Here is a 14,804-nt window from a genome sequence, read left to right as displayed (position 1 = left end):
GTTGCTTGTCGGACGCTGCCTTCTAATGACAGTAATAGAGATTACAGTGGGATACTTGCCTCTTACCGTGACAGTGATTCATTAGACACTGATATATCAGTTACAAGAGAAATACTTTGAGCATTGTTATTAATTAGCCTATTATATTCAATGACAATATAACAGACTCTAAAGCTCCATCAAAGGAACATGTGAGTGAATTCCACTAAAGCCCCTCCGGGGAGCACAAGACTGAGAGATGGATATAGGGAATATTAAAGGTAATTTCTTGCCGATTATCTACAATAGATACAATATTAATATATCAAAGGTTCTTTGTTGACCCTCAATGCTTTCATTTTCCCCTTCACATTTGTCTTATACAAATATCAATAGAGAGAATTATTAATCTCTTTACTTTGCTTTCCATTTGAAGACCAACGCTGGAAGCTCTCACCAGGGGGCTGTCCCAATGGGTGTGGTCTTATGTCATGGGGTGTGGCCAGCTAAAGCTGCCTGCAAAGAATTTTTAACGGGGTTAGAATAAAGAAATCTTATGATTGTTCCTATCCTGTTAAGTGGCATACAATGCAATGGCCAGGTGTTCCCCTGTACTAAATCGAAAGCACAATTTTAATGTACAGTATTGTGGCCCTTAAATTAGGGGTGTGGCCAAGGCAATTGTGATACCATTTATAGGCATAGGGTTAGCAGCGAGAAACCCTACATTTGCTCCTAGTCTGTATATGAGTAACCATCCAACTGTCAGCATATATATTCCCCTGGACTAAATACAAACCTACAACAAACTGTAAATGTATGGTATAGAGGCCTTTATAAAGGGGTTGTTCACATTTGAGTTAACTTTTAGTATAATGTAGAGAGTGAAATTCTGAGACAATTCCCAACTGGTTTTCATTTTTTATTATTTGTGTTTTTTTAGTTATTTTATTAGCTTTTTATTCAGCAGCTCTCCAGTTTGCAATTTCAAAAATCTGGTTGCTAGGGTCTACATTACCCTAGCAACCATGCATTGATTTGCATAAGAGACTGAAAGATGAATAGGAGAGGCCTGAACTGAAAGACAAGTAATAAAAAATAGCAATAATAATAGATTTGCATTTTTAGATTTGAAAGCTGGAAAGAGTCAGAAGAAGAAGGCAAATAATTAAAAAAAATATAAAAAAGAAATATTGAAGGCCAATTGACAAGTTGTTTAGAATTAGCCATTTCATAACATACTAAAAGTTAACTCAAAGGTGAACTACTCCTTTAAACTATCTATTATTTCCCTCTGAGACAGCCAGACCCTGATTATAAATTCTAATCCCTGCTTCGATTTTTGACTATTAAGGAGAAACTTTAAAAAAAAAAAAAAAAGAAATATTACTGGAGATTAAGTTTATGAATTCCTCTGTCTTCCAAACAATTAGCAATCTCAGAAAAATGCATGAGGCTTGTGCATATTTATAATAACATAATTGAATAAAACAATTCAAGAGAAGGACAAGGGATGAGTTACTAAACGAGTGCTAAGGAATGAGTCTTGTAGTGCCAGGGCTTTGTTTTCCCTATGAAAGCAGCAATAGTGTATGGGGAGGAGACAGAGCTTTGTGTGGTTTATGTTGGACCTTGATACATAATGGTCACAAGTGCCTCCAATAAATATTCTCCTACTCCATTGGCTTTGTCAGTCTGTGATAGAACAATGCCATGAACTTGGCTTTCATTATAGTAGGTAAATACCAAATTACTTATGTTGCATTAAGATTATATATTGGAGTCTAATCCGTCCAAATATTAGCCTCATGTTCTTAAGTGTTTGCAGTTCACTGTGTCCATGGCAAATTGCCTTAGCCGAAGGGAAAGCCAATACATCAACAGACATTAGAAGTGATCAAGAAGTTCCATAGTGACCATAAAGAGCCAAGCTGTCCAAGATTTTTCATGCCGCTGGATAGTAATCTGCTATGACATGAAAGGGGCCAGATTATTATAAAACAATGATGGTTTTTGGAGATCTTGGCCATACTGGGGCCATAGGAAAATCACAATCACATCGGGGCTGTAGGTTTTACTTGGACAGCCATGATACAGAGGGAGAAGGCTAAAGGCTCACTGTCTTTATGTAGGACATATAATGATACGATGAAGAAGGTATGAAGAGCTGGAGGGCTGTTCCATTAACCATTCCATTGTCTGTGAAGTGTTTCGGAATTAACCTCCATATTAAGGACAAAATGTTCTTATTGGCTACTGGATAATATGGTCAAGCAGTAGCACTAGGAATGTTTTAATGCTCTGGCCGGCTAAACATTGTTCTATTCATTTGACTATGGTCATGCCATGTGCTTGTTGGAATGTTCTTATAGCAGTGATTCACAATTGTTTTATTTGTGAGCCACATTCAAATATAAAAAAGAGTTGGGGAGCAACATGTGCATGAAAAAAGTCCCTGGGGTGCCAAATAAGGGATGTGATTGGCTATTTGGAAGCCCCTATGTGGACTGGCAGCCTACAGGAGACTCTGTTTGACAGTACAACTGGTTTTTATACAACCAAAACTTGCCTCCAATCCTGGAATTAAAAAATAAGCAGCTGCTTTGAGGCCACTGGGAGCAACAATGGGTTGGTGAGACATTTTAGTCACGAGCCACTGGTTGGGGATCACAGTTTTTATAAGCTACAGGATGATCTAGGCCTTTGAGCATATGCTGGTCAAACCCTATGAAAGTTATAATGGTAGGATTCACTGCCAGAAGGACTAATCCCAGCAAAATGTCCTCCAATTAAAGCACTTGCAAAAGGTTCAGCATGAAAAAGAGGCACCGGCTAGCATGAAACACAGAAGAGAGTGAAGGGATGACAGAAAAAAATAATAGTAATATAATTACCTAAGCAATAGGGCTTCTCTCTGTTCTTGTGCCTCTCCCGGTCATACAGGTACCCAGGATAACACGTACACAGGACTCTCCCAAAGTTGTCTGTGCACTGCTGCTCACATGGTGCCTCTGAACAAACATCATAGTCTGCCAAAAATAAATAGTAGGAAAACATGACTCCATGACTTACCCTTGTGTTGTACTAGTGTTTAGGTGGCAGAAGACACAAAATGATACAGATAATACTTTCTAGTGCATGAGGATAAATTCCCTTAATAAAAACACACCTTGACACCATAAAGAACTGTGCCCTTCACTTACACACAGCTGTGGCCCTTTTCTCCAGGTTATAACACAATATAGCACTTATGTTACTAAACAAGCATTTTATACCATTAAAAGAAGCTAACATGGGCGTACCTTAAAGGAGAAGGAAAGGCTAAAATTAAGTAAGCTTTATCAGAAAGGTCTATATAAATACACCAGTGAACCTTCAAAGTAATGCTGCTCTGAGTCCTCTGTCAAAAAAAACACCACATTTCTTTCCTTCTATTGTGTACTCATGGGCTTCTGTATCAGACTTCCTGCCTTCAGCTTAAACCTCCAGGGCTAGGGCTTGAGCATGCTCAGTTTGCTCCTCTCTCCCTCTCCCTTCCCCCCTTCCTCCTTCCCTCCCTGCTGTAATCTGAGCTCAGAGCTATGAGTGAGCAGGGAGAGACTCAGTCAGGAAGTGATGTCACACCAAGCTAATATGGCAGCTCCTATCCTAAACAAACAGAGAGAGCTTCTAGAGCTGTTTACTCAGGTATGGTAAAGCATTCTGCAGAATAGATATAGTCATATCGCTTGCACTATTGTGGCTAATCTATTGGCAATAAACTGCTTCAGTAGCTTTCCATCTCTTCTAAGCAGGTTTACTAAGGTTTGAGTTGTGTTTTCTACAAAAATCTGAGTTTGGAAGTTGTTTTTTTTGGTCAAAACTCACATTTTCGGGTTAAAAAAAGCCCTAAATCTCGAATTTTTTCGAGATTTATCATACCCCGATCCTGGAAATAGCTTGAGTCTGGGGTCATGTAGAAGTCAATGGCAGAGGTCCCTTGAACCATTTGAATATGTTAACAGCCTGCATGATATTCGAGTTGTTTTCAGAGGGTTTTTTCCTGATTCGAGCGATTAGAGGGTTTTTTTTCCCAAAAACTCGAGTTTTCGGGTTTCGCAACTTGAACTAGCAAAATCAAGTTTTTTCCATTCGAGGTTTCTCTTAAATAAGAAACCATTCAATTTATGAGTTCATTCAAGTTCATAAAAAAATTCAACCGTTGATAAATAACCCCCTAGATGCCATGGGGGCACTGCCATTACTGGGGATGTGGCCAGCTAATAATCACATGTAATAGATTACCCCAGGTATAGTATTAGCTGGGATACACCCTTACATTTGCTCATAGAAATTTCCATGTACTAAAAACAATTCAGCATGAACAGTCCCTAAATTTACTTTCAGAATGGGTAATGCCTTATACTAAGTACAGTTCAGCAGGAACAGTCCCTAAATTTACTTTCAGAATGGGTAATGCCTTATACTAAGTACAGTTCAGCAGGAACAGTTTCTAAATGTACTTATAGCCTGTACAGAGGGGTACTATAAATCTATACTATCATGGGTAATTCAGCAGGAACAGCCCCATAGGTGTGTTCAGTGCAGAGAGATCACATAAATCAGTGCTAGAATACCGTAAGTATTCCCCTGTATTAATACACTTGGCCTTTAAGTGGTGGACCTCTTCCAAGCGCAAGTCTATTATCCCTATAGCTACATTCTGAGAATATAAATGCCAGTACCAATTGTTCTTCTGGATCAGGATATATTTTGACTAATAATAGTTTAGAGGGCAGATCCATTCACCGAAAAAATATTTTCGTTATTAATAAATGGAATGTGAAAAATCTAAACCGTACTTTCTCAGCTGAGAGAGACCCCGATGGCGGGGCAGGGAATAAGAGCTGTCATCACATGGAGCGAATGGAAGAAAGACATTCTGCATCTCTATAAGCCACATTAATGCCAAAGAAACCACTTTTATGGGATTGTTCTCTGAAATCTACCCCTTTCCACTTCAGGGGGCTTTAATGCAAGCTGGTCATCAACTGCCATAAGTTATGACTCATGACGAGTCGGGATGCCAAAGACCTGCTAATCCCCATGAAATGCACGGATAAACTTTAACGCCTGCAGAGCTTTGCTTGCCCTTGGGGGGAATGGAAAGGTTCGAGTTAATGGTGTAAATCCTTTGGATTAGGACCAAGGAGTGAGGTACTGTAAATTGGCTCTAATGAGAACAAGATTGATCAAATTGCCTATTGTCAAGCTCAGAATGGCTTTCTAATATACAGGGCAATGGCAACTGTCTCTTATCTGATTGATTTCAAGGGCAATTAAACCTCAGGTTTTATTTTCTCTTTGTAATTTGTCTAATGGCAGTATTGTCAAGTATGGGACCTGTTATCCAGAATGCTTAGGGCCTGGGCTTTTCTGGGTAATGGATCTTTCTGTAATTTGGATCTTCATACCTTAAGTCTACTAGAAAATCATGTAAACATTAAATAAACCCAATAAGTTGGGTTTGCCTCCAATAAGGATTAATTATATCTTAGTTGGGATCAAGTACAAGTTACTGTTTTATTATTACAGAGAAGAAGGAAATCATTTTTCAAAATTGGATATTATGAGAGATGGCCTTTCTGCAATTCAGAGCTTTTCCGGATAACGAATTCCATACCTGTATTACTCAGTTGTTATAGCAACAAAGGAAAACATACAGGTTTCGATTAGCACAATCATATACAACTGCACTGACAGGGACTGAGAATCCATTACAGTAGTGTAACTAGAATGTCCCCCTGCAAAAAAATCTTCAGAAGGGCCGAGCGCACTTCGATCCCCATCCTCCTGCCCTCTTCCCACCTCCGCCAACTTCCCACTCTGACTCCGCCCACTCCCTGTCTGGAATCCGCCCACTCGGAAGGGGGGTTTTCTTGTTTGCTATAAAGGAGGCTACTGCAGGTCTACTTCCTCTACAGTTATGCCACTGATCCATTGCACAGCTTGATGGAAGCTCATGTCTCAAAGAGCTTACACTCTATTAGCAAAACAAATACTAGACTGATTCCAGTTATAAATAAATGAAACACACATATATAGAGGTCAAGCAAGAGGGACAGTTGGGTTGCGGCCTGGAACCGTTCCCATGTTTCTACACTTAGCAGAAAGCCACGTACCTTCTGGAATGCACTGACCCAGGACGAATTTATATCCTTTGCAGCATTTTTTCCTGAAAGACAAAATAAAAGTAAAATATCGGACATATAATAAAATAGCATTGTGTTATAGCACAAGCTACACAGAGTGGAATTCTTGATACATTTTACTGTATTAAATAATGAAACAATGCAAGGGCAGCTGGTAGGTTGGACAGTAAGGATCAATTTACCAGAAAATATACACTATATGGACAAAAGTATCCAGATACCTGCCTGTCCAACATCTCATTCTAAAACCAAGGGGAGTAATACGAAGTTGGTCCTCACTTCGCTTGCTCCTCTACTCTTCAGGGAAGGCTTTGAACCAGATGTTGGAACAATGTTGGTGGGATTGATAACAATTTATACATAAAAGGTTGATGTTGGGTAGTCAGGCTAGTTGGGTTAAGGCCAAGGTTCTGTATAGGAGTCAAGTTCTTCAACCCCGTCACAGCAAATACATTTTGTATAGCCCTTACTTGGAGTATTGGGGATCATTGTTGTATTAAGCCTTCCCCCAAACTAGCAATGGCATGTGTACTGGCAGTGAAGGGTGTGCCTTAACATACTTGGCCATATAGTGTATTTAATAAAAGAATAATTGTTAATACCATTAGTTTTAGTTCAATGAGCTACCCTGGTGATCATCATTGATTGCACCATTGCATCTAGATCAGTGATCCCAAACCAACCCCTTGTTGCTCCAAGTGGCCTCAAATGCTTACTTTTGAATTCCTGGCTTGGAGCCCAGTTTTGCCAAACAGAGCCTCTTGTAGGCTGCCAATCCAAATAGGGACTACCGATAGCCAATCACAGTCCTTATTTGGCACCCCCAGGAACTCTTTTCATGCTCGTGTTGCTCCCCAACTCCTTTTTAAATTTGAATGTGACTCACTAGTAAAAAAGGTTGGGGACCCCTGAATTACATAATAAGAGAATGTAAAGGGTTGAAGCATTTGGAGACAGACAATAGGGACCTGGTTATCTCTAGTGATGTCATTGAGGTATTACAGAAAGGGGTAATGGCAACTGGCTAGCAAAGTATTGTGGTGCTTTCATTGCCTTAAGAACAAATGTTGCCATTGCTCAGCTTTACTACAAGTTACTATTGCTTGGAAAATACCTCCTTGTAGTGTTGTATGTTTACAGGGAAGGGACCCCATTTTAATCATTTCTTTTGAAAATATTTGATCCAAACTGGATATGAATAACTGGTCATATATTGTAGATAAATACTGTCATAACAATTCTTACATTTAAATCCAGCAATAAAATCCTATGAGAAACAGGTTCCAGGATGTTCTCTAGCTCCCTATGGAACTCGCTGCACTTTACACCCCCCCCCCCCCCATTGAGCTTCTGGGGAGGTTTTTTTTTATTGTCTTTATAGTATCCAGGAAAAAAACCTTTATGTCATAAATACTTTATTTTAGCTGTCGTTGCTGACATTAAAGTTTATGCTGATTCATGGCCAATAAAATATAGGTAAAGCTTTCTCATCTGCAAGCCAGGTTGCCCTATAATGGAGATTAACAGGAAACTGAATCCAGAGATGCAGGACGTGGTGTTTGTCCCGGGGCCTGATTTCTATTATGTGTCGGCCCAGAGAGCTTTCATGTGGGATAGGGACCATCTCACACTACTTATAAATCTCCTGCTGTAGAAATGCCTGAGAAAGGTGACATCCACAACAGATCATATCTGACAGGTCACCTACTGGCACGTTCCATTAAAAAGTATTTACAGTTATGGATCTGTTATCCGCAAACCTGTTATCCAGTAAGCTCTGAACACGGGAAGGCTGTCTCCCATAGACCCTACTTTAATCAAATAATTCAAACTTCTAAAAATGATTTCCTTTTCCTCTGTAAAATAAACAGTAGTTGGTACTTGATCAAAACTAAGATATAAGTAATCCTTATTGGAAGCAAAACCATCTTATTGGGTTTTAAAAAATGTTTAAATCACTTTTTAGTAAAGGAAAAGTAACCTCAGTATCTTTGTGAACTGAGCACCAACACTTGAGCTTTTGGAGTATGCGCAATTGGAAAAAGAAAGCTCTGTAAATTACAGAGAAGAAAGAAGAGGATCAGGAAGATACCAAAGCTACCGAACATGGTGCCCCTGAGCTCCGCACATACATTATAGTCAGTGTTGCTGGACGGGTCATTTTTTTAGTAGAAAACCATGCGGGGGGGGGGGGGAAGCAGGGAGGGAGCCAGTGGATGGGGGTCAATGGGGTTTTTAGTTGTAGGGAGGTTTACTTCTCCTTTAAGGTATGGAGATCCAAATTATGGAAAGACCTCTTATTTGGAAAACTCTAGGTCCCAATCATTCTGGATAACAGGTTCCATACCCTTAATAAAAACCATTCATGATGGGGGTTGCCCGATTAATTTTGTACAGTATGTCAGAAACAATAAAACAGTAGCTAATCCCTTTTAAAGGAGAACTAAACCACCCATAATGCTGTAAATGAGTCCCTACAGACCATATCACTCCCACTGTTTCCCCCAACTTGCTGCAGATCAGTGCCATGTTTGGCTGCATAACTTTTGTCCCTTGGTTCCATGGTGGTGATGACCCAACAAGGGTCAATTCCATTCCTCTACTCCATGGAGGTGATCAGCTGCCAGGACTACGCCAACTAGAAGACCCTTGTGTCCTTGTGTGCATGCACAGGGACTACAGCATTAAACATATCTGTTCAGAAGGAGATGACTGAGCACCTATAATATTCACCCACAGACCATTTACAGTAATGCTGCACAACCACTGCAACTTTACCCAAGGAAAAGAGGACAAATCCCCAGCAGGCCATTGTAGTTTAAGTGCTTAGAATGCTCAACAGGGTAACCTTTCAAGAAAAGAAGTCATCAGACGTTATGGCTTCTCTCCCAGGTATTTCAACCCAAAAGTGGTTTTAAGTTACTGTGATTTGTTTAAGGTCTGCCACAGACATTTCCCCCCGAGGGCTGGAAAACAAAGCAAATCATTCCACTCTGCAAGAGCTGCTCAGGTTCATCAGATCAGGAGTCGGAGCAGGTTTTCTGGGAGTTGGAAGTCACTTTGGGAAAGGTTCTTTGAGGCTGTAAATAGCAATATCCCTATAACAAGGAGAGCTGGCGCCAGGAACAATCACTTTTTTAAATGTCAGAATACTGGTAACCTACCAGAAAGGCTTATACACCCAATTTCCTATCATAAGGATTGTGTGGAAACAGGTGCAGCTTCAAGGAGGTTCTCAGCAGGGTTGTATTTATGTCCTCCAAGCTATTTGTGGACCTTGCGCTGCACTAGAACTCAACAAATGGGGGCCAGGTGTTGTCCTTAAAGACTAAGAACCTCCAGGTGGAGCAATATTCATATACGCTGTTACTACTGCCATCTTGCCCGGGACTAGTTCTGCATTGCCCACTAGAACCAGTAGCTGTCTCCAGGGGCTCCAAACAAGGCCGGACCTTCCATAGTAACATCCTCCAGAACAATGGTTGTAGGTAGGAAAAGTTGGGAAAAACGTACTACAGAATAAAATGGTGACATTGATCCCCTGTGGAGAGTCCACCCCTGTTGAACCCCTGGAAACAGCTAATGGTTCTAGTTGGTAATTCATTATCTATGCATAGGCACTGCTTTGCTCACAGTACAAGGGTGAAACTAGGCAGTAGTGATGAGCGAATCTATTCCGAACAATTCGCAAAACACAAATAACAATGGTCGTCAACATTTTTTTTTACATGCGTCTAAATTTTTTATGTGTGACAATTATTTTATGCGCGTGACAAATTTTCTCACTTCAAATGCATTAAAGTCAATGGGCGTGTTTTCTTATGGCGACTTGTTTGACCAAATGCATTAAAGTCATTGGGCGTATATTCTTTCGCCAACTTTTTTTTGTCCAAATGCATTAGTCAATGGGTGTTTTTTCTTATGGGTGTTTTTTGTCAGCTTCTTTTTTTTGGTTGCGGCAAATTTTTGCCGCTGTTTCCCAAACAAATTGCAGATCCATGGCTGGCGAAAAAATTACTACTAGGCAGATGATTATGTACTATGAGAAGCTCTTTGCCTCATTATTACTATGAGGTAGCCTAACACTAGTACATGTTGGCTCTTGATGCACCTTGTACCTACATGTGCTTCTTCTACTCCCATGAACTTGATTGCTAGCGAGGGATTTACAGGTACTGTCCCTTGCATCGTACAGGTACTCACTTGCCATGCTCCCTTGTCTGCTAGTCAATGTAGTGAGTGCAGTTTGCAACCTATGATCTGCTATCAAACACAACACTGTGTTTCAAGGATAAGTAAACCTTTAAAATAAGTGACTGTAAAATTGATGAGAGTGTCATTCTAAGCCTGTTTGTCATTTATATTAATCATTTATTATTTTTTTTATTCCAAGATATTAATGGATATATGTACTGTTAATATGAATGAAATGTGTTACAACAGAGCCACCTGCTGGTCAGTTCCCCACCAGTCTGACCACCAAGTAGTCAAGGAAGTTGTCAGGAGAAAGAAAGAGGCTGCTCTGATGTTCTTCTGCTTAGGAAAACAATTAGAAACCTTTCTCAAATCTTTCCTAAGCAGAAGAACATCAGAGCAGCCTCTTTCTTTCTCCTGACAACTTCCTTGACTACTTGGTGGTCAGACTGGTGGGAAAATGACCAGCAGGTGGCGCTGTTGTAACAAAATTCATTCATATTAACAGCACATGTATCCCTTAATATCTTGGAATAAAAAGAAAATAAATAATGAATGTAAATGACAAAGTGCTTAAAATAGCACTCTCATCCATTTTACATTCACTTGTTTTAAGGTTTACTTATCCTTTAAAACAAGTGACTGACTGACTGATCCCCAGTCAGTACAGAAAGTCATAGGTTTTGTAGCTACACCCAAGCTCACAGCAGTAAATTCAACTTTGAATCATATAAGAAGTATTTATTGTAACATGAAATCACTTGTAACTATAACTCTTTCTCCCTTTCTTCATCCTGGAACCTGTCAAATGTAATTCGCTGATAGGGATAAAGCTGCGCAGAACATTTCATTGAACACGTGCAAATCTCATATGCTCCTTGAGGAACATTATTAAATGATGCTGAGGAAATCCTAGGTAAGTCCTCCATAGAAGGCACTAGATTGAGTTTCAAAAAGAAATTGGACAGTTTTATGACAACCACGGTAGAGGACTGCAAATCCCGGTTTAAGATTGGGATTTTTTCCTTCAATGTCATTGGAAATCCTGAGACAACCGATAAAAGATTTGGTTGCAAGATTTATTGAAACTTAGATCAGTCAATGTACAATCCTTCCCCTTGGAAGGTCCAACTATGCCATTGTCTGGTCAGAAGGTAGCAATGGTTGGCATAGTTCTGGGTTCAGCATATAGTACAACTTTTAAATTTACAACTCTAAATTTCAACTTTTAAGGGGAGGTCCCCAAAAAAGCAATTGCATGCCCAATCTGTCACCCCTGTGCTGGGCCCAATGGAGCAATGATAAGATCATAACGCATGCCTATGAAGACCCATTGGGAGAACGATGGCCCTTGCCTGGTGGGATTTCTTAACCTGCTTGAAAATATCCGGACAATTTTCATCCAGATTTCATTTAGGCAGGTCTTGAGACTCAATGAGAAAGAGTAGGATACAAGAAAAGTTCTGTATACTGGGAAAACACAGCTTTACATGGTAGGTAATATTCTGGGTGAGAACCACAGACAAGCCTAGGTGCATAGGCCTAACTACATGGGAAGCAGACCCTGCAGTGGCAGGGGGGCCCAGGAGGTATAGGGGGATACATGATGCCCTAATTCATTTACAATTTCAATAAATATTGGTAAAACAGGTCAACCTCTAGACATTTTGGGGGCCTGAAAAGTAATTTACTGTAGGGCCCAATAATATCTAGTTACACCACTGCCTTGGTGTAAGAAGGTTAGTTATAAATTATAAATTGTTCTATAACATGTAAAGATCGAGTTTATCATTTCAGCACTGAGAAAGTTACATTACCAGAATTTACTTTAATCCCACCATGCGGCACGGCTTCATCTGAACCAGAGCCTGAGACATTACGATTGATGTGCCCCAAAAGCTCTGATGACTTCTGGTGAAAGTATTATGAGCTGCTAACAGCGTTAATGTACCCTGCAAACTCACAGGCAACACGCCAATGTCCCCCTGCTGAATTTATCAAGGAGTTCCCAAGCTACTGATGGGCCTCACAATTCATCAATTACAGGCAAAACAGAGAGAAATGTGAATGTGAGTTTGTAAATCACCACTGTCTTAACTTCACATTCTGACGCCCAGCGTTTTATATGGATACTCTTCTTGTAATACATTAGCTCCCAGGCCAACTTTGTCACCCCCAATGAACTGGCCTTTCCTTGTCGTTTAAATGCAAGAGGAGACGCACAGAGGAGTAAAGCACTAGCGAGAATGGGGGATATGAGCTCAGCTTCTCTATATATTTATTTTTCACTCACTTACACACGCGGGAACTCCAAGTACTGCTTTAACCTTCAATCATGCAGCACAATGGTGTGAGTAAATATCAATGGATGATGTAAATTGCACTTAGCCTGCAGAGAACATCCAGCAGTCATCGGGGCACATTTACTAAAGAGTGAATTTTCTCTTCATCTAACTTCATTGAAGTTTACCTCACTTTGCCAGGTGAATTTTCACAACACGTGGGAAATTTACTAAACGGTGAAGTGGCAAACGGTGGCGAAAATTCACCAGTGTGACGTCATTTCGGCACTTCGCAAATTTACTAACGGGCGCTGGCGTAATTACACTAGCGATTGAGATAGACTCTGGGGCAACTTCGCATTCTAACGCCAGGCGTATTTTCGCTCTGGCAAAAGAGCGTTACTTTGCAAATTCACTGATTTTTTGATTTTACTGAACATTACCTCTATCGCCAGACTTGCCTTCGCCACCCCAGACCAGGCGAAGTGCAATAGAGTAGATAGGACTTGGTCCAAAAAAAGTTGAAATTTTTTCTAAGTCCCAAAAAACGTTTTTTACAGGGTTATAGGCTGAAAAAGATCAAAAAATTTTTTTTGGGGTACCTTCCTTCCCCCCTATATTTGATAACATATATATATAAGCTATACTGTAGGCACATGTGTAGGGCAATATAACAACTCTTTTTTATTTAATTAAGGTTCCCTGGGCTTGTGTAATGTAATGTAGTTGCTGCAACATATACTGCCATTGTACTTTAACCGCATGCCGTATGCAAATTAGCCAACGCTAGCGCAACTTCGATCTGATGATCGTAACTTCGCAAGAGTTCGGTACCCTGTGCACAACCTGTGCGGATCTTCGTGAATTAGCGTTGTCCAGGTAGAATTTACACCTGGCGAAGTGTTGCGATGTGCGCAAAGCCAGCTCTGGCGGATTTTCGGAGGTAAGTAAATTTACCCCTTCATCTCCATATTTACTTAAAATTGTAAGTTCCCGTTTTTAAGAGAAATGTGGTGAATTTTCTCCAGGCGTTAATTGTCTGTGAAAATTCACCAGTAAATTTCCCCATACAATAGTAGTAGGGAATATTCTTTAGAGAATTTTTCACCATGGTGACAATAAGCATGGAAAGGGTGATGTGTAGTGATGGGAGAATAAATTCAACAGAAACTTAATTTCCGAGTTTCAGCACCGGCAAATAAATTTACGAAACTGTTGCGAAAATTTGCCGGCGTATTCAAAACATTTTGGGCACGCGCCAGAAAAGTTGGCACATGTCAACATTATTCAGACGCCCATTGACTTTAACGCCAGCGTTAAAATTGACGTGAGCGTCAAAATTTAAGCAGGTGTCAAAATTCACTGGAATTTTGCTAATTTTTCGGCTAAATGGGACAAATTTGCCCATCACTAGTGATGTGTATTGTGATTTAAAAGTGGCTGCTCTATCTTTATAATGGAAGTAGCCAGCCTGAACCTGGCAAAGTAGGCTTTGGTGAAAAGGGTAATGTTTGATAAATTAGCAATTTTACTCTTCTTCACCTCAGCTGCCTAAATGGCATGTAACTAGATGTAACTGGGCCCACAGCAAATTTATTTTAGGGCCCCAAAAATATCCAGAGGTTGTCCTGTTTTACCCATATATATTGAAATTGCTCATTAAGTAGGGCCTAATGGGGCCCCCTATACCTCAAGGGCCCCCTACAGATAGGTTCTGCTTCCTCTGTAGTTACACAGATAAGTAATCCTTATTGGAAGCAAAACCAACCTATTGGGTTTCTTACTCAAATGGAAACATAAGGTATGGAGATCCAAATTACAGATCCCTTATTCGGAAGGGCATTCTGGATAACAGGTCCCATACCTGTATAGGAAAACATTGGTGTATCAACCATTCAGCCATAGTCCCAAAAATACAGTATCTTCAATAAGCAAATAAGTTTCCACTCCAACTGAAACCTAAGCGACCTTCAAGCTGAGCTTTCAGATGTATCTAGGAGAGTCAAAAAGCACACGCTTCCAGGTCTTCAGTTTGATCCCCCATGCCCCATGCACAGTCTTTGAACCACTGCCTTCCAATAAAGTAATTATTTACTGAATATCACATGTTGATGGTGAAACCTCTTTCCTAGCTGTAGAGCAGGAGAACGTTCCTTTT

General features: G+C 40.2%; 1 protein-coding gene across 1 annotated transcript in view; it reads right to left on the bottom strand.

Annotated features, from left to right (window-relative positions):
* The window catches only part of LOC108695834 (collagen and calcium-binding EGF domain-containing protein 1), a 204,272-nt gene that overhangs the window by 27,125 nt on the left and 162,343 nt on the right, over positions 1 to 14,804 (bottom strand). The window contains exons 3-4 of the mRNA XM_041569798.1: positions 6,141 to 6,193; positions 2,874 to 3,008 (exon numbers count right to left, since the gene is read on the bottom strand). Of these exons, the coding sequence (XP_041425732.1) occupies positions 2,874 to 3,008; positions 6,141 to 6,193 (188 nt within the window). The remainder of the gene's footprint in view (positions 1 to 2,873; positions 3,009 to 6,140; positions 6,194 to 14,804) is intronic.

Source organism: Xenopus laevis, chromosome 1L (assembly GCF_017654675.1).
Source record: "Xenopus laevis strain J_2021 chromosome 1L, Xenopus_laevis_v10.1, whole genome shotgun sequence".
Lineage (NCBI taxonomy): Eukaryota > Metazoa > Chordata > Amphibia > Anura > Pipidae > Xenopus > Xenopus laevis.
Note: the sequence above shows the minus strand (reverse complement) of the source record. Positions and strands in the feature narration are given on the sequence as shown.